Source organism: Perkinsus marinus (genome assembly GCF_000006405.1).
Source record: "Perkinsus marinus ATCC 50983 genomic scaffold scf_1104296957586, whole genome shotgun sequence".
In the NCBI taxonomy this organism is placed as follows: domain Eukaryota; phylum Perkinsozoa; order Perkinsida; family Perkinsidae; genus Perkinsus; species Perkinsus marinus.
The window spans coordinates 57,954-77,944 of NW_003207071.1; the positions used below are offsets into that span (position 1 = coordinate 57,954).

Sequence of the window (19,991 nt, forward strand, 5' to 3'; positions counted from 1 at the left end):
GGGGGCGATGTCATGAATAATTTCAATGGATTTCATCCGGATTGTCTTACGAAGCCGTGAAGATGGACACGGCCGAAGCCGCTTTATGCGTTACTCAATGGTAGGCGGCATTGTCCGATGTAGATTCGTGAGTAGGGTACTCAGTGAGTCGCTGCGTCAGCTCCGATTTGGGAGTCTAAGATACCTTATCTCCGCTAAACTCTTTTGGAGGGCTAGCGCATCGGACTTTCTCGTTTCGAGCATTCTGGTCAATTCCTTTACGATGCGACATTTTCGGGCAGCTCGGAAATACTAGAATAATTCCAGCTCGGCGAATCGTCAGAGACGTGTGATTGTGGATTGAATCCACTGGATTCGTCTCTTAATTGACTTTCTACACTAATTGATTCTGGGCTCCAGAATCTTTGAAATTCACTGCTCCAGAATCTGCAGCTGTAAACTTCGGTTGAGATACTCAGGTTTATTTTCCCACACTTGAAATGCATGTTGCCTTATTACCCTTCCTCCATCTCATGGGGGTTATGATTCTCTCCCATCTACCGGGGGTATTCTCAGCAGCTCAGGGAGCTGCAGTAGTGGTTATCGAAGATAATAGAGGCAAGCAAGTCCCTATAAAGGAGGCGTTCCGCCGTACCTCCCGCGACGTCACCGAGGGGAGAGGGCGGGCCCACCATTCAGTGGAGGAACTGAGTCGACTATCGGAGTGCCTCGGAGAGTCGGCGGACGCGGCGCTGATAACGAACTTAGAAATCACGGGTATTGAGATAGTCTCCACTGGAGTTCCGGGCTGTTTGGTGTCTGATGAGGAGATTTGTGATTTTGTTGTGTCCCTAAAACACTATGAAGACTATAGAGAAGTAGCATGCACGGTCAACTCACACTCGTGGATGACACCACAAATCAGTGAAATGCCAGGGGCTACATCATTCCACATTGGTGTCCCTCGGAGGAAATCCCCGGTGAATGCGTTGGCGTATCCTCCGAACGATCCGATATTTTCGGAGCAAGAGGAGCTGTTCAAAGCCTTGAGGATCGAGGAGACGTGGAAGGCGGTGAGGGATTCGGGCCTTCAACGTAGGGAGCCAATCGTGAGCTTATTGGATACCGGTATTAAAGCCGAACATCCTGAGTTCGATGGGAGACTTCTCAAGGGGATTAACCTTGATGGGCTACGTGGAGAGGATGACGCGGATCACCACGGCCACGGCACAGCAATGGCTGGTATCATTGCGGCTAATTCGAACAACGGCGAAGGTATCAGTGGGATCGCCGATAGAGTTAAAATACGATCGATAAGGATGTCTTATAAAGAGGGAGTTGCTCCTGTTGATGTTTCTCGCGCCTGGGAGGAGGCTTTGCGATGTGATGATACCGACATCATAGTCTTCCCTTATATTCAAGAGAATTGTGGTGAGACTGCGGCTCTATATAGTCGTGTGTTGAAGAAAGCTGTCAAGAAGGGCTTCGTAGTCCTCGTATCTTCTTCTAACTCGGATGAAGTCGACAGTGCGTGCGAGATTGAGCAACCTTGTTCCCAAGCCAATGGTATACCAGGAGTTCTCTGCGTTACCTCAACCTACGTGGATAACCCGATGACGTTGGTCTACGGGGCGTCCAAATTGGCAACTCTTGCCGTACCATCCTCCGACGTCTGGTTCCCAACACCGGAGCGTGAGGGAAGCGAGTGGCTATATTCAAAGAATTCGGGCTCGTCGGTCGCCACGGCTATTGTTGCCGGGCTGGTAACAATGATGAAGAGCTTGAGGGACTTCGATCCTGGAGATGTCGAGAGGATATTATTGAACTCCACAAAGGGAAGAGCGAGAACGGATAAAGACGAGATGCTGTACGGAGTCCTCGATCCTTATTTTGCTATTCAACAGGCAATAAGGGAGGCTACTTTATCGACTGCGAGAAAGTTACGGATTACTCGGAGGCAGAAAGAATCATCCTGCACCATCTCATGAGATTATGGTGCCCATGATTGATCCCCCATTTAGATGCATATTGAGAGTCTTCGTCTCCATGAGCATCTGTAGACTGTAATGTCTGATGTTGATGTGTATTCCATGTAATTGATGAGTGTCTGTTGTCCTATTAGGCGGAGCTTCGCGTTATAGGATGGGGGGAAACTTGATGCTGCCCTTCGTGTCCTCTTATTGTCATCCTACACCTATTTGGGGGCTGTATTCCCCCCTGGGGCAGCTATGCCACTCCAAGATATGCCTTAGTACAATCAATTCCCCCGCGAGGGGCAACTATGTCGTCTCAAGATATACCTTGCTACAATCAATTTCCCCGCTGGGGCAACTATGCCGCCTCAAGATATACCTTGCTACAATTAATTTCCCCGCTGGGGCAACTATGCCGCCTCAAGATATACCTTGCTACAATAAATTTCCCCGCGGGGCAACTATGCCGCCTCAAGGTACACCTTGGTACAATCAATTTCCCCGCGGGGCAACTATGCCGCCTCAAGGTACACCTTGGTACAATCAATTTCCCCGCGGGGCAACTATGCCGCCTCAAGATATACCTTGGTACAATCAATTTCCCCGCGGGGCAACTATGCCGCCTCAAGATATACCTTGGTACAATCAATTTCCCCGCGGGGCAACTGCACTCCTCCACATACTCTAAGCATATCCAGTTTTTCGATTCGTGCACAGTCACCCCAACGAGTACCATCTTGCGGCTCAGGGGGGTATGCTCTTATTCTTCTCACGATATAACCTCCAAATTTCAGGGGCCAACTCTTCGTAGTGAGTGAGAAGTCGAAAAGTGGTAAATTATTTTCTGCACAGATTCTTAGCATACACATGTTAAAATCGCGCCTTAGATACTAACTTTCACGTGGAAGGTAAGGTGGACGTGCTTGACAATCGTTGTCAGTATTGGAATACGTGTTTTGTTTCCTCAGCTGAGTCAGAGAGCTCTCTCATTAATTATAGACATTTATATTCGACCTAAGATAGAAGTATACGAAACCAGCGAGAATTTCATTAGAGTTTTCTCACTGTCATCGGTACGCGGAGTTGGTTATGTGTGTATTTTCCCAACACTATTCGTTTTGGTAACATTCTAGTTCAAATACGTTGAACAGTTCCACTTGAACTTCCCCTGAGATGGTATTAGAATGTTCCACATCACTTCGTCTTAGGTTGGATCGTAAATCCTTCTATAATCTCTCTACGAGCATCGTGAAAGCCTCACAGCAATCTAAGGATGTCAGGGTTGCAATGTTCCGCTGCTGAGGGTCTGGTCTACGACTCCCAGGTTGTCACTGACAGTCTCTCGGCCGAGAGCTGAGCTCTCAGAGTTCTCTGTCAGGTGAATTCATGTCATTGTGGGGATGTTATCATTGGCAGTGAATTATGCCGAAGTAACTGTTGTAGCTGCGGATTCAACGATGTTGACATTACCATCCATCGGCTGGCTATGATATAGTTGGATTCAAGGCTCACGGGCCGTGAGCCGTGAGTCACGGCTGCTGCTATGTCGTTGTACTCTCGCCGTTGTATTGTGAACACGTGGTGGACCTTGTTCCGGCCGGACCGTTGAGAATGTTTCAACTCCATGATGGTGCTAATATTCGTTAGCATAATTTGCTTGTAGATCAACATTATCACAGCCATCATATTTACAGACCTCTCCGTTCATTCAAGCTTCTTGACTACAATCTTGTTATTATCGTTGTTGTCGTTAGTGTTCTCATCGTATTCTATATTGTCCCCACCGTACGCAGCGAAGTATGCAAATGCCTCCAGGATACCCAGGATCAGAGTAGATATCCTGAGATCCTGAGAGTAGGATAGAGTAGTATCCATTCTACAAAGTATTGGTTTAAAGCTGTGCGTAGCGGGATCTCATGAGAATCGATAAGTTTGCAAGGTTTTGGCTTTGACACTGTCCCTCTTTTGTGTTGTGGATATGAGTACATTTAGCAGTCTACTGTCGACTCGAATTCTATTGTGGTTTTGGATTCATCTGACAATTTCAGCTTTTTTTAACAGTTGTAATGAAAGCCGAGTTCGAGAAGGCGCACGAGGTTGCTGCTCACCGTCCCCGAGCTGGGACTTGGGAGTCTCCGCACGCCCGACCCCTAACAGCGTACCCCAGCACTCATGAGTTGACCGACTTCGTTCTGGATGGTGGTTTCAGCGATCCTGATAGAGGAGTTGGACTTGACAACCCCTTCCTCGCTGGTCAGTTCTTCCAGACCAACAAGTTGCCTATTGGTATGACCTCACAAGAGCGTGCTATGGTCGCTCAGTCCTTGGCCCCGACTGCTACTTATGAGATGCTCGCGAAGATACCATCTGAGCTGGTTGAGATGGAGACCCCAGAAGGGCAGGACTTGAGACAGCGTTTGTTGAGAGGAGCCACTGTTGTATTCTTCTGTGCTGGTTATCCAGGCAAGAAGTTCATTTATCAGCGAGCTGCTGAGCTCGGCGTGAAGTCGGTCATCATCGACAGTGTCGAGTCCTGGTCGAAGAATTTGGTGCAAGAGGGCATCATTGCTAAGTTTATCGGCCTCGATATGAATCAACCGCCGAAAAAGATTTTTGAAGATTCCATTGCTGGAATTGAGGCGTTGAAAGAAGATCCCCTCGTTGGGGAGTGTGACGGTATTTGCACTTTCGCTGATCTCGCGGTGCCTATGGCGGCGAGGTTAGGCGAGGCTTTGGGTTTGCCTTGTTTACCTTCTATTGCGGTTGATAAGACCAGAAATAAGTATGCTACTCGTGAGGCTATGAAGGCCTACGGTATGCCTGTTGTTCACAACTACCTTATTAAGAACGAGTCGCAACTTGAGAAAGCGGCGGAGATTGTTGGTTTCCCAGCTGTTCTGAAACCGATATCAGGCGCGGCTTCCTTGGGTGTGAAGAAAGTCGATTCGGCGGCCGACTTGGCTGCTACTTATCACGAACTTTGCGATCTTCTTGCGGGGCTTCGTGTTGATTCGGGTGCTCTAGAGCAGGTCGCAGAGACCAGCAACAGTGATGGTGATGAAGGGTCGCATGGTGTGGATGCTCATGAGGTTATCAGTCTTGACATGGTCCTTGAGGAGTATCTTGATGGCGATGAGGTCGACATTGATGTTATCATGGATGATGGTAAATGCCAGTTCTGCTCCGTGAGCGACAATGGCCCTACAGTAGAGCCGTACTTCAATGAGAGCTGGGCTGTGTTGCCGTCCATGTTGCCCGAGAGTAAGGTTCAAGAGCTTCAGGACATGGCCATTGATGCTTTGCTCTCTGTTGGGATATCCAAGGGACTTTTCCATGTTGAAGGGAAGTATACGAGTCGTGGTCCGAGGTTGGTTGAGATCAATGCTAGGATGGGTGGCGGCCCTGTACGGACGATTCATCAACATGTTGAGGGTGTTGACCTTGTTGTTGAACAGCTCTTCTTAGCGTGTGGTATTCCTTCTAGACCGCAGGCACATGAGGCTAATAGCGCTGTCGCCTACGGTTTCGCTCTGAACGAGAAGTCTGGTGTGATCAGAGATATCGATTTCATTACTCGTCGTGAAGATGCTCCTAAGGTTATCGAGCTGCAACCATTGGTTGAAGCTGGAGAACATGTGGTTGGCCCCGAGGAAGGAATGCCGACTTGGCTCGCTGTGATCGTTGTTGAGGACGAGACAAGCGAGAAAGCCAAAGAGGAATGTCAAAGACTGATGGGAGTTATCGCACACGACTGTGCCAGCTCTCTGGTATAGATTTAGTAACTATTTTTTCTCATGGAAGGTTCCATCGCTTTCGAATTACTGTATGACGATTGGTCTTATTATTCTGTTTGCTATCTCTCGTTCTATCTCATCAGCATCATTATCCACTTTGTTTACTCTATATACTGATGTGGTGATGTTATTCCATCGACTTCTCTTTCGACCATCGTTTGTGTTGAGTGTCATAGTCTTTCCCTTTTTTGAGGTGCACAAGAGATGGTACGGGTTTCAATCAAATTAAACCCAAACCAACACATATCCCTTCACCTGAGCACTACCGAAGGTATCAGGTTCAAACCTTGCATTTGTCACTCGTATTTTCTGAGTGAACAATATTTGCGAGGTGCAGTATTACCTGTTTCCCCTTCCACCGCCTGTAGTTACATGTGAAAGCAATCGCAGGAGGTTGCCGAAGGAAGGATGGTTGTGAGTGTCGTCGTCAGCAAGGCGGGATAGTGCAGATGGCAGAAAGTATTCACTGGACTGACGAGTCAATTAACCATGTGTACATCAGGGTGCTGTCACCAGATGATGGAAAGTATTATCCGATCTTTCGATCTTTGTTGACCTTAGTAGTGTTACTTTGAGGATAGTGTATAGAGGAATAGACAAGACCACAGAAACTTCCAGAAGACGCGTTTTACATCTTCATACAGTGTCACCGGCAGTACCAGAATCAGTTCATGTGATCGGTTCAGTTGATCATTAATACCAGAATCTGATACTAACGACCAACTGAACCGATTACTGCCGGTAACCAGAGGAAATCATAGGGTTCCGTACTGGATCTGATCCAGTGGATCACTGTGAATTGACTCGCGGCGAAAACTCAAGTCCGAAACCCTGGTCTATCGAGGGGTAAGAGCTACAGAGCTATTACTGTCCTCACCAAACAGAACTTCGTTCTAATTTGCAGTTCTGCGGTGGAAAGCTCGAGAGAATCCATGTCGCTTGAGAGTCGAGGTTCTAAGGCTGTGGCATACCGGCCCCTCCTGACCATATCCTAGGTCGACGCGTGATGATGGCATTTCGGTATCTTAGGTTGGAGCATGAAAGATGCGGAACAGGTCCGGTTGAGGCACATCATCGCGAAATCGATCATCATGATATTCAACATTTCAACAGATCTCGTCTTTCACACTGCTTTCAGCGTTCTTGGTCCTAGAACGTGTACATTGAGAATCGCCTTCCCTCAGTCATACTTCATCTAGCAGACATGGTCTCCTCTTCTCGAGAAGTAAGTGCAAATCGACTCTCCCCCCTCGGCGTTCCATCTACACAATTATACGTCCCCAGCATACACAATATGGTGTCAATAGTATCCAGATAGTGTACTCAAAGCTAAGCTTTCACAATTTAACTAGCTTGCTGCTATGATTTTGAAGTCCATCTCAACTTATATGTAGATGACAATCGTTTAGGGCGTGCGCGACGATATTTTCGAATCAGGTTAAATTGATGTGAGTTGACTTGATAGTGTCTTCACTTGGTTTGTAGTTTTTTTGTTAGTTCTATGCATTCTGTATGTGTCGGGGCAGAGTTATGTGTTGAAGGGTTTCGCTTCAGAAGCTGAATATTGTTCACTCTAGGAATGATGTTAACGGTAGTAGGATTATTGGATCTGTGGAAGTTGAGTGATGGGGACTTACAAGAGCAAGCTCCTCGAAATTGCAGACGGGTTTATTTATGTGTATCGCGGATAGGAATGACGAGAATCGTGTGAAGCGCTACACGATGGAGGGGAGATGTTGGTTGCCTGGGGTGGGCTCCGCTTAGCTTTTCCAAGCTTTGTGTTCGATGTCCCCCCCTTGTCGCTCTCGCTGTGAGCCGACATTTCATATAGCTAATCCAAGACGTCTGACGTGGCGATTGTCACTCAAGAGGTTATAAAGGTGTTGGAGGTTTCTCCGGAGTTAGAATATGAGATTATCGCATGGGATACAACATTGTGGCTGCATTCTAGTTACATTTCACCATGGCATCCCCCAGCCAGGTCATCGTCGTCGGAGGCGGTCTCGCCGGATTCTCTGCCGCTAACACGGTATTGGAGAATGGCGGCAACGTTCTCTTAATTGATAAGTCTGCCTTCTGCGGCGGTAATTCTTCCAAGGCTACCTCTGGTATCAACGGTTCTTGCACTAGAACTCAGAAGAAGCTCGGCGTTGAGGATTCCAACGAGCTCTTCGAGTCCGATTGCATGAAGGGTGGCTCCAAGAGCCCCGAACTCATCAAGACCATGGTCGAGCATTCCGGTAACTCCGTCAACTGGTTGATGGATAACTTCGATCTTGATTTGTCCCTTCTCGCCCGTTTGGGTGGTCACTCCGCTGAGCGTACCCATCGTGGTAAGGAGCGCTTCCCTGGTATGACCATCACCTACGCCCAGATTCAGATGGCTGAGGCTATTTCCAAGGCCCAGCCCAGCAGGTGCCAAATTATCAACAAGGCTCGTGCCACTGATCTTATCAAGAACGAGAAGGGTGAGGTTGTTGGTGTTGAGTACACTACTAAGGATGGCCAGACCCATAAGGTCTATGGCCCCGTCATTCTTGCCACTGGTGGTTTCGGTGCCGATTTCTCCAAGGACGGTCTTCTCGCCAAGTACCGCCCTGATCTTCTCAAGCTCTCCACTACCAATGGTGAGCACTGCACTGGTGATGGAATCAAGATGGGTATGGCCGCCGGTGCCGACACCGTCGATCTCGAGTGGGTACAGGTCCATCCTACCGGTCTTGTTAACCCTAAGGACCCTGACTGCAAGGTCAAGTTCCTCGCTGCTGAGGCTCTCCGTGGTGTTGGTGGTCTTCTTCTCGATGCTGATGGAAAGCGTTTCTCCAACGAGCTCGGCCGTCGTGATTACGTCTCCAACAGGATGTTCGCCAACAAGGGACCCTTCCGCCTCGTCCTCAATTCCGCCGCTGCCAACGATATTCACTGGCATGTCGAGCATTACGAGGGCCGTGGTGTCATGAAGCACTTCAAGAGCGGTTATGATCTCGCCAAGGAGATGGGTATTGCCCCCTCCACCCTCGAGCAGACCTTCAAGAGCTACATCGAGGTTGGTGACAAGCAGACTGCCGATCCTAACAATGGTCCCTATGATGCCTATCCCTCTGGAAAGACTTGGGATGAGTGGGGAAAGAAGTTCTTCAAGAACTACAACTACAAGATGGATGACGAGTTTGATGTTGCCATCGTCACTCCTCTCGTTCACTACTGCATGGGTGGTTTGAAGATCGATACTACCGGTCGCGTCCTCGACACTGAGGGCAAGCCTATCCGCGGTCTCTACGCCGCCGGTGAGCTCATGGGAGGCGTCCACGGCAACAACCGTTTGGGTGGTAACTCTCTTCTCGATTGCGTCGTCTTCGGTCGCCTCACTGGTAAGGATGCTGCTAAGACTTTCTTGCCGGCTCATGAGCACATTCCTCTCAAGGATCTCGCTGAAGGCAGGACTGAAGCTAGCAAGCGCGCCATTGTCGTTGGAGGTGGTCTCGCCGGTTTCTCTGCCGCCAACACCGTCCTTGAGCACGGTGGTGAGGTTCTCCTTCTCGATAAATCTGCCTTCTGTGGTGGTAACTCTTCCAAGGCTACCTCTGGTATCAACGGCTCTTGCACTAGAACTCAGAAGAAGCTCGGCGTTGAGGATTCCAACGAGCTCTTCGAGTCCGATTGCATGAAGGGTGGTTCCAAGAGCCCCGAACTCATCAAGACCATGGTCGAGCATTCTGGAGAATCTGTCGACTGGCTCGTCGATAACTTCGATCTTGACCTTTCTCTCCTTGCCCGTCTTGGTGGCCACTCCGCTGAGCGTACTCATCGTGGCAAGGAGCGCTTCCCTGGTATGACTATCACCTACGCTGAGATTCAGATGGCTGAGGCTATTTCCAAGGCCCACCCTGACAAGTGCCAGATCATCAACAAGGCTCGTGTTACTGATCTCATCTGCAACGGTGATGGTGAGGTTGTCGGTGTGCATTATGAGAAGGCTGGCAAGGGTTATTCTGTCTTCGGACCTGTTATTCTCGCTTCCGGTGGCTTCGGTGCCGATTTCTCCAAGGACGGTCTTCTCGCCAAGTACCGCCCTGATCTTCTCAAGCTCTCCACTACTAATGGTGAGCACTGCACTGGTGATGGAATCAAGATGGGTATGGCCGTCGGTGCCGACACTGTCGATCTCGAGTGGGTACAGGTCCATCCTACCGGTCTTGTCAATCCTAAGGACCCTGACTGCAAGGTCAAGTTCCTCGCTGCTGAGGCTCTCCGTGGTGTTGGTGGCCTTCTTCTCGATGCTGATGGAAAGCGTTTCTCCAACGAGCTCGGCCGTCGTGATTACGTCTCCAACAAGATGTTCGCCAACAAGGGACCCTTCCGCCTCGTCCTCAATTCCGCCGCTGCCAACGATATTCACTGGCATGTCGAGCATTACGAGGGCCGTGGTGTCATGAAGCACTTCAAGAGCGGTTATGATCTCGCCAAGGAGATGGGTATCGCCCCCTCCACCCTCGAGCAGACCTTCAAGAGCTACATCGAGGTTGGCGACAAGCAGACTGCCGATCCTAGCAATGGTCCCTATGATGCCTACCCGTCTGGAAAGACTTGGGATGAGTGGGGAAAGAAGTTCTTCAAGAACTACAACTACAAAATGGATGACGAGTTCGATGTTGCCATCGTCACTCCTCTCGTTCACTACTGCATGGGTGGTTTGAAGATCGATACTACCGGTCGCGTCCTCGACACTGAGGGCAAGCCTATCCGCGGTCTCTACGCCGCCGGTGAACTCATGGGAGGCGTCCACGGCAACAACCGTTTGGGTGGTAACTCTCTTCTCGATTGCGTCGTCTTCGGTCGCCTCACTGGTAAGGACCTTTGCGACAATGTTCTTGGCCTCAACACCAAGTTGAGCTTGAAGGACTTGAAGGCCGCACCTGCTGTCGAGAAGGCTGCTCCCGTTGCTGCCACCCCTGCCGCCGCCGCTGCTCCTGCTGCTGCCGCTCCTGCCTCTAATGGGTACACTTTGGAGGAGGTTGCTAAGCACAACACTGAGAGTGATTGCTGGGTGGTTCTCAACGGTGATGTTCTCGATGTCACTGGATTCCTCCCCGAACATCCCGGTGGAAAGCTCGCTATCATGACTTTCGCCGGCAAGGATGCCTCCAAGGAGTTCAACATGATCCATCCCGCTGATGTTGTCCAGAAGTACGTCCCTGATGCAATCCTCGGACCCGTTGTTGAGGCTTCCGCTGCTCCCGCTCCTGTTGCCGCTGCTGCCGCCCCTGTTGCTGCTCCTGCGGCCGCTACCAACGGTTACACTTTGGAGGAGGTTGCCAAGCACAACACCGAGAGTGATTGCTGGGTTGTTCTAAACGGCCAGGTTTTGGATGTGACCGACTTCCTCCCTGAGCATCCCGGTGGAAAGCTCGCTATTATGACTTTCGCCGGTAAGGACGCCTCTAAGGAGTTCAATATGATCCATCCCGCTGATGTTGTCGAGAAGTACGTGCCCGAGTCTATCCTTGGACCTGTTGTCGAGGCCTCTGCCGCCGCTGCCGCACCTGTTGCCGCCCCTGCCGCTGCGGCCCCTGCCAACGGTATCACCATGGAAGAGGTTGCTAAGCACACCAGTGAGTCTGACTGCTGGGTGGTTGTAAACGGTCAGGTTTTGGATGTTACCAACTTCCTCCCCGAGCATCCCGGTGGAAAGCTCGCTATCATGACTTTCGCTGGTAAGGATGCTTCTAAGGAGTTCAACATGATCCATCCTGCTGACGTTATTGAGAAGTACGCTTCCGATGCTGTCCTCGGACCTCTTGTTGAGGCTTCTGCTGCTGCCCCTGCTGGTGCTTCCAACAACTTGGCCCAGCCTCTCCTCAGTGACTACTCCGCCAAGGCTACCCCTGCTCAATGGTGGGGTGAGGAGCGCAACACCAGCGACTTGCATGGCCCTCTTGGACCTTCTGTCTGGTCGTACTGTGCTGCTCTCTGTTACTTCATCTGGATGTTCGTTCTCGAGACTTTGAAGACCATCTTCACTGTCAAGAACTGGAAGAACATTTCCGATAAGTCTGGATTGACTCGTTCTGCTATCTTCATGATGGTCTTCGTCACGATCCATGCCTTGGGTAACATTCACTTGTTCTTCGGTGCTATTCACTTCAACGCCTATGCCTACTTCCTCAACCATCCTTGCCCCTGGAGCACTCTTCTTCTTCCTGTGGAGATCTATCTCCTCGCCTGTGGTCTTTTGCATGTTACTGTTGCTACTGTGCGCACCTTCAAGTTCAAGAGCATGAACAGCAGCATCGATCAGCTCTGGTTGTTCTTGACTGGCAGCGTTCTTTTCGTGTTCCTTGTCGTCCATCTCATCCAGTTCCGCTTCGTCAGCGAGGCCGCCGCTCCCCAGTACTACTTCCGTACCAAGTGGATGTATCCCTTCTACTGCAGCGGTGACGATACCTCTTGCGAGCTTGTCCACTTCAAGGATCTCTACAAGATGGAGATGAAGTACTTCGAGAGCTTCGGCTGGGTTCTCTTCTATGAGGCTGGTGTTATCGCTTTCTGGTCTCATATGAAGGAGGGTATTCGCAAGGTTATTGCTGCCTACGCTGGCATTCCCCGCAAGTACAAGTCTCAGGCTCAGTTCTTCGGTCAGCTCATGGCCTGGGTTCTTGGCCTTCTCTACTTCTCTTACCCCTTGTTCAGCTACTTCGCTCCCATCAAGGATTGGGCCAAGTACGATGCTGCTATGCCCCGCCCTGTTGAGATGTAAAATGTTTTTTCGCGTTTAGTGTGTGGATACGTATCCGTTATCGATTCTTTTGACAGTACAATGGTGTCAGCACCAACTATTCAGTATTGTTCCATAGGCTAGAGTTTCGACTTGTTTCATCTGCAGATCTGCTTTAGTCATTGGTACGACTGAAAATAATTGTTCCGTAACAACATATTGTTTGTTTTGTTGGTAACGACGAGTATGTAGCCTGTAACAATTCTGATGATATCGGGTGTGTAGTCTGGATGTGGTCTGACTACTGCGTTGAACTCGACTGGATGTGTGATGATCCATGCGGTTTACGACGATTGAACATAGCCGTATGACGAGGACTCTTCTCCCTGCCAAGTCGATCTTTAGGGTTCTAGATAGTGGTTAGGCAAGTTGGAGGTCCTCCAAATTGCCTAAGGATGAGCCTTCATGATCTAACACTTTGGACGGGGACCTTGTCGAAGCTCCCCACGAAATCGTACAGGCTCACCTGGGATCAACCTCAGCTCTTCCCGTAATGGTCCACTTGGAGTTCATAATCGTGTTCCTCGATGAAGCTTTATCCGTTCGCATCATAATAGTTGGGCAAATCTCTGCGAGCTATACTGAACACTTGACACTTCGAGGCTTCATCGAACGAAATGTGACTCATGAATTCAAAACAGACCAACACGTGTACATTGCTACCACCATTAGTACTTTCTCGGCCCATGTTTGTACCCGTGTCACCACACCCACTTCAGCCTACCCGATGGATACATTATTCTGCCATTACCATGCTCACTATCGCCGTCAGGAGATCTCGAGCTACAGGAGAGTGCAGGGCTATGAGGAAACACCGGCAGGCCGCTGGCGGTGAGCTATGGGGATCGACTGAGATGGGATTCCTGCCAGTTGAGAAGACGGTGTAACACCGTCCAGTATGATCGATATAGTGCGATTGATCCTACACAGCATACAGAGTGGCTTGCCTCCAAGGCCCTCGGTGATGGAATGCAGGAGTTTGAAGACATAGTAGAGGCTGATGTCCAGTGAGATCCACTGCGGTGCCTGAGAATAGGTAGTTTCGAATCAGAACACTCTCAGTTGAGCAACAGGGAGCGAATTGCTTGTCCATTTCAAAAAGAAGAATAAATGTTCGGAAAGAAATGTGTGACTTGCTCAGAGAGCATTTACCGTACTATAGACCACAGCTGTGGAAATCTCCCAGTAATAGTAGTATTATGATAATACTACCAGAGAACTCCCAGTATAATCTTTGAGGCTAGTGGTGATGCGGGTGGAACCTCATCAGCTGAACGATGACTGCGTTTATGTCAATTGGCAATGATCTTTATGTCAATGACTGGATGATCAATCACTAATCATCAATCTCTCTCGCACACAAGCTCGTAGATCACAGGATTCGGAAACTCATGGCTCAAACGTATGAGTTCATGACGACCTTCGGGAATCTTGATGTAGCATCATGATGCCCGAATGCACCGTTGAGACTATTCGATGTTGCTCTACGGTATTAGGATTTTCTCGGAAATCTGAACCGGTCACTTAGCAGCTGAGGTATTTATGTGTCTGCCTAAATCCACCCGTACCGTACTCACATCTTACGCCCCAGAGGAATCGCCAAGGAAAGTTTAGAACCGGCAGCCTCACTTAATTATCCAATAGCAGACTCAGGATGAAGTTTTCTTCACATGGCACTTCCCGAGGCGATTTGGGTTTCCTTCAATGTCTACAGGACAATAAAGTTGTAGTCTCTATGGATGTCTTGCTGAGCACCAAGATCGAAGCAAACCCAACCATATAAGACACAATGATCTAGCCACATAAACGACCTCATAAGGTAATGCAGTATTTCACCTCCGAGGAGATACCAGTGGCAACGACAAGGACTTATCCCGCTCATCAAATCCAACACTTGCGAAGAAATCGCAAGGTAGAAATGACTAGCGACGGCTGTTCTAGCCACATAAACGACCCCGTCGAACAACAGATGTCCGCAGGGAGATACCAGTGGCGATGCATGCAAAATCGGTAGTCAGATGTTCTGAGACTCTCTTCAAATAAAGATTAAAGGAGACAGCCATTGTGTCATAGCTGATGATGGCTTTGTGTGAGTCATCGACGATTGTCTCCCAATGAAGGCGCGAAGTCTAGTGAGACACTTTGTCTTGCGGAAGACAGTTCTCCACGACAATATGAGAGGATCAGGCGGAGTTCAGCTGAACACAAGCATCGTGGTTAACATTCGAAACAATATACACTGATAATAAGAATAACCTGCTGGTCGGGCCGGGCACTAAGCCCGCAGTATGCTGCCGACCAACAAAGAATATGAGCTACTCTGCATGTTCCACTCCCGCCAACTTCAGGTACTTTATTGAGGTCCAACTACTAACCTACGCTGAGCAGCGTCATATGCATTCCAGTCTCTTTCCGGTGCGAAGTAGCTGTAAATCGGAAAAGAGAGGTAGCAAAGACCGACCAGAACAACCAACACCTGGCCGACCGCGTTGGTCGACCCTTTGTAAGCTCTCGGGACCACGGGGTGAGAATTGACCATCTTCCTGAGACCCTCCCGAGCGTGCGATATGAAGAATAGAATGCCGATGAGGTAGTAGCAAACCCAGAAAGGGTTCGAAAAAAGTTGGAATTCCATCTTGTAGAGATCCTTGAAGTGGACAAGCTCGCAAGAGGTATCGTCACCGCTGCAGTAGAAGGGATACATCCACTTGGTACGGAAGTAGTACTGGGGAGCGGCGGCCTCGCTGACGAAACGGAACTGGATAAGATGGACAACAAGGAAAGCCAGAAGAAATATGCCAGATATTATCATCCACAAGCCGTCCACACCCATGTTGAGCCTCTTAAACTTGAAGGTTCTCACAAGAGCAACGACAACATGCATAAGTCCACACAGCAGGAGGTATACCTCTATTGGTAGCATCAGAGTGCTCCATGGCACTGGATGGTTAAGGAAATAGCCATAACCATTGAAGTGTGGGGCACCAGCGAAAATATGGAGATTGCCAAGACCGTGGATAATGGTGAAAAAGAGAAGGAAGGCAGCAGACCTGGTCAGGCCCGACTTGTCGTGAATCACCTTGTAGTTCTTCACGCTGAAAATCGTTGCACATACTTCATAGAGCAGCATTAGAACCAAAATGCCAACACCACCAAGACCCTGACGGGTTTCATACGAAAGTGACGGACCCAAGGGACCATACTGGCGAGCCGTGTTCCTGTCGTCCCTCCACCATTGATTCACAGTGCTGCCTCCTTTATCGAGCAACGGTGCGGTGAGACCAGCGCCAGTGTCAGCATTAGGCTTAGGACCTCCCAAGTCGCCCACATAGTAAGCCTTACCGTACTTGTCCATGGTCCCTTCAGGATGGATCATATCAAATTGCTCTGTACCATCTTTACCAGCATAAGCCAGGATAGCTGCTACTCCTCCTGGGTGAATCGGGAGCCACTTAGTGACATCATAAACAATACCGTCCAGAATGATCCAGCAATCCTTCTCAGTGTTGTGCTTGGCAACCTCGTCCTCGTCCAAAACGTCAGCAGATGCCTCCTCAGTCTCAACGCTGGCCACCGGCCCTAGTTCGTATTTCTTTCCGTACTTCTCAATGGTGTCAGCCGGATGGATCAAGTTCCACTCACCAGAGGCGTCTTTACCAGCGTAGGTGAGAATTACACTCTCCCCACCAGGATGCAACGGTAGCCAGTCAGTGAGGTTATAGACCATACCGTTAATGATGACCCAACAATCCTGCTTAGTGTTGTGCTTAGCGACATCCTCCACAGTGAGACCAGGCCCAGCAGTGCCACCGCTATCCACAGGACCCAGTTCGTATTTCTTCCCGTACTTTTCCATTGTCCCAGAAGGATGAATCGCATTCCACTCGTCAGAAGCATCCTTGCCAGCGTAGTTGAGAATAACGCTTTCGCCACCAGGATGAAGCGGGAGCCAATCGGTGAGGTTAAAAACTGTACCGTTGATAATAACCCAACAGTCTTGCTTGGTGTTGTGCTTAGCGACCTCCTCAACAGTCAGACCCAAGTCCGCGGTACCACCCAATGGATCGCCAAGTTTCCCAACTATATATTTGCCACCATATTGTTTAAGTACGTCGAATGAGTGTATCATGTTCCACTCCTCTGTCGCGTCCTTGCCAGCATACTTCAATATCGCTTCTGGTCCCCCGGGGTGCTCAGGCAGAAACGGAGTGACAGCCAGTACGAAACCATTAACCACTACCCAGCAGTCCTCCTTGGTGTTGTGCCTAGCCACTTCGTCCATATCAAGGACGCCCTTCGCCTTCGCTTTCGATTTCTTTTTTTTCTTAGGGACGAGTAGTTTCCCGATAACACATTGAGGACAGGTCTCCTGTATCAAAGCCTTGGCATGCACAGTATTGTACTCCAAGGAACAGTCAGTGCCACCGAAAGCTGTGATGGAAAGTTCCCCACCAGGATGCTCCTTGATGTAGTCAGTGACGTCTAGCACTTCGCCATTAACGACGATCCAACAGTCATTGGGGGAGCCATGCTTGGCGACCTCTTCCATAGTGATACCATCACTAACCTTTCCGATGATGAGATCCCTGTACTGTTCCATCATGCTCTTATCGTGCACTGTGTTGAACTCTAGTGAGCAGTCGCAGCCAGCGAAGGCAGTGATGGCCAAAGACCCCCCAGGGTGGTTGGGTAGATACTTGGTGCAGTCTATGACATCACCGTTTACCACGATCCAGCAATCGTCAGGCTTGCCGTGCTTCTTCACTTGTTCGAGAGTGAAAGTACCCGACATAAAAAAAGCATCGACGAATAGCTGCGAAACGCATGAGATAACGGGCCTGTCGAGTTCGCCGACTAAGCATTTTCTGTTGCTTACATATACAATGGCCCTATAACTTAGGCTCCTAAGTTAACGTGGCATTGCTCCCTACAACGACTACTTCCTGATCTCGCTGCGCCCAATACGCACAAAATACCAACTTAGCTTTTTCAGGATCTCGCTGCGCCCTAAAATGGGCTGTGGGGTCAGTTGTATTCTTGAAAGAAACTACGCGCAACCGGTCCGCTATATTCTTTCAGCAACCGACTCTTCAGCGAAATGAGCTTTTGCTAAGTAGATCTACTAGGAGAAGGGGCAAAGCTGATGTATTTAGCAGCTCGGAAAGGGAAGCACAGGTTCGAACTACTACACGAAGGTCATTTTCAACGCAATTATTTTGTAGCTCATCCAACACTGATTGATGGTCAATGTACTGTACAGTCGGGTATATGACGTACATGACGTGAATGTACTGCACATGTACATCATGCTAGCAAAGCGTAGATGTCACGCGGTACCATTAATGGCGTTAATTGCATCAAAAGCTTGCCTGATCAACGACGTGGACAATACTGTGCTGCCCTTATGTTTCTGTGGGATAAGATTCGTGGGATGACTCAAATGGGTCAAATTTGGTTCCTGATCTTGGCTCCACAATCCGGTGCGACGAACAGGACTCGTTCATCGGACAGCGTTGGGATACTCAAATTTTCGTAGAGTTGAAAAGTCCTTTCTTGGGGTTTGAGAGAACTTCGTGGAAGATGCCACGGGATCCCTGTGAAAATTGACGTGCGGCCAGTTGACGGCGAAAGATGATTGAGGAGTGCTCAACGTAACAAGAAGCCTGGCAGTACGTATATACAAAGCGTGATCGATATTCACGTGAATACGTAGCTTTTTTCTCAGAAACCCGATCCAATGAACAAGGGATAGATGGTTTCGATGAGTTATCACACCAGAGTTATTAGATCTCATGAATAGATGTTATCTCAGTGCTTCAAACACTCACTAGTCTCCGTCACGTCTTCAATGAACGTTGAGTTTTTGGGACTTGTACACCCTATTTTATCCTTGAAGCTTATAGTGTGAGCTCTATACCATTCGAAAGCTCTACAAATTCTTTATCTTATGAGCTCCGTACCCTCCCTATGATCATACATCAAATGGTTAAGATCAGCTCTGGATAAGCTCATGGAGTGGCTGCCAAATCGTCGGCCCGGTCATTGGCAAACATGCTAGTGTGTCCAGGACCCTAGCTGAGAGTCACCCTCTTCGAGAGCCCGACTAAGAGCAGAATGATTTGTCTTGCTTTATCCAACTTCGTGGATGCTCAGCGCGATGACAGGACCTTGAGCACCGCTTGAGAGTCCGTAAAGATCCCCCAGCTCTCACCCGAAACAAGGTATGCCGACATATCACATCTCGCTCTTCATTTTTCGCCTTTTTTCTTGAGTTCTTCTTGCTTTTTTCCCAATTTCCTCCAAAATTTCCATTTTTTCCGGGGAAAAATAGGGATTCTTTCCTTCAGGAAAAATAGCCTTCTTTCATAAAAGAATGAAAGAACGACCACCCTGCGTGGCCGTTCTTTCATGCTATGTCTAATAGCCTTCTTTCATCTTCTGAGATGTCTAACAGCCAAGCTTTGGATCTCACGGGCAGACCAGAGGCACATGATTGTTACGAATGAGCGGGTGACCATGCTGAGACCATTGTCAAAGGTATCAGCGTCCTTGCTATGCAGGGTGGTCGGTGGCTCGGGGTTTATAATAAACCCCGTCGAATAAACCCCGGATAAATACCCGGGGGTTAACGAGTATAAACCCTGGGGGCTAATAAATTATCCGGGCGCGCGCGGAGCGCGCGAAAGAAAAACCAAGGTAAAGAAGGATGTAGCTGGATTTTCATCACTGACCGCAATGCGGTCACCGCATCCAAGTAAATGTTATATACTCGATGCTGCAATTGTATAATATATACTATATAATCGTAGCCCCTTCATTGGTCCCAGTACCTGTGAATCTGTACTTCGCAAATCCTTGTCATGGTTGTGGAGTCCACAATGTGGACGGGTATCTTTCACTATTCAACAGGCCCAACTACAAGGCCCCAACTATATACTGGATCGCTCACTTACATGTTCGGTGGTCATTCCTCCAAGTCAATAAGGCTACTACTTTGACTAGCTTATACACCGAGAAGACTCACATGGAGCTACGATACAATAGCATAATACGTTCAAGAACATTATCTAGCGAGGAGAGACAACTGCACAGCCTAGCTCAGAATATTACACAAGAAATATCACAAATAACATACAGTATCTTTGTCGGAGGGAGTTCACTACCCTGCCACGGGAGAATCTAAATGCAATCTAAGTATTCTGACGCATGCGCACATGACGAGATCGTGCAAGTGAGTTCACAGCTCAGCAATGAATGATTGTACAGAGTTGCTCGCAACTCGGGGAGAATCTTGTCTCTTCTCATTGGGGTAAGACGTATAATGCAACGGCCTCTAGAACGGTCAATCTCTAGAGTCTAGAGTCTAGAGTCTAGACCGAGGAGCTCGTTGGAGGTGGCTGACTCGGGCTTCCGTTAGAGAGTTTATGACGAGGGACACGTCCAAATCTAATTGGCAGGTAGTACCAACGC

General features: G+C 49.0%; 6 protein-coding genes across 6 annotated transcripts; 4 read left to right on the forward strand and 2 right to left on the reverse strand.

Annotated features, from left to right (window-relative positions):
* Positions 1 to 908: 908 nt before the first annotated feature.
* On the forward strand, positions 909 to 1,967 carry Pmar_PMAR022653 (major intracellular serine protease precursor, putative; the record flags this gene model as incomplete). Its single annotated transcript, XM_002774734.1, has 1 exon — positions 909 to 1,967. The coding sequence occupies one exon, from the start codon at positions 909 to 911 to the stop codon at positions 1,965 to 1,967; it is 1,059 nt and encodes a 352-aa protein (XP_002774780.1).
* A 1,689-nt stretch (positions 1,968 to 3,656) lies between these two features.
* On the reverse strand, positions 3,657 to 3,827 carry Pmar_PMAR022654 (hypothetical protein; the record flags this gene model as incomplete). The annotated part of the gene is made up of 1 exon (XM_002774735.1): positions 3,657 to 3,827. One exon carries the CDS (start codon positions 3,825 to 3,827, stop codon positions 3,657 to 3,659), a length of 171 nt encoding a protein of 56 aa, XP_002774781.1.
* Positions 3,828 to 4,018: 191 nt separating this feature from the next.
* Pmar_PMAR022655 (conserved hypothetical protein) lies at positions 4,019 to 5,725 on the forward strand (the record flags this gene model as incomplete). Its single annotated transcript, XM_002774736.1, has 1 exon — positions 4,019 to 5,725. One exon carries the CDS (start codon positions 4,019 to 4,021, stop codon positions 5,723 to 5,725), a length of 1,707 nt encoding a protein of 568 aa, XP_002774782.1.
* A 1,984-nt stretch (positions 5,726 to 7,709) lies between these two features.
* On the forward strand, positions 7,710 to 12,503 carry Pmar_PMAR022656 (succinate dehydrogenase, putative; the record flags this gene model as incomplete). The annotated part of the gene is made up of 1 exon (XM_002774737.1): positions 7,710 to 12,503. The coding sequence occupies one exon, from the start codon at positions 7,710 to 7,712 to the stop codon at positions 12,501 to 12,503; it is 4,794 nt and encodes a 1,597-aa protein (XP_002774783.1).
* A 770-nt stretch (positions 12,504 to 13,273) lies between these two features.
* Positions 13,274 to 13,532, forward strand: Pmar_PMAR022657 (hypothetical protein; the record flags this gene model as incomplete). The annotated part of the gene is made up of 2 exons (XM_002774738.1): positions 13,274 to 13,404; positions 13,433 to 13,532. 2 exons carry the CDS (start codon positions 13,274 to 13,276, stop codon positions 13,530 to 13,532), a joined length of 231 nt encoding a protein of 76 aa, XP_002774784.1.
* A 1,244-nt stretch (positions 13,533 to 14,776) lies between these two features.
* On the reverse strand, positions 14,777 to 17,313 carry Pmar_PMAR022658 (succinate dehydrogenase, putative; the record flags this gene model as incomplete). Its single annotated transcript, XM_002774739.1, has 1 exon — positions 14,777 to 17,313. The coding sequence occupies one exon, from the start codon at positions 17,311 to 17,313 to the stop codon at positions 14,875 to 14,877; it is 2,439 nt and encodes an 812-aa protein (XP_002774785.1). The 3' UTR covers positions 14,777 to 14,874.
* Between the last annotated feature and the right edge of the window lie 2,678 nt (positions 17,314 to 19,991).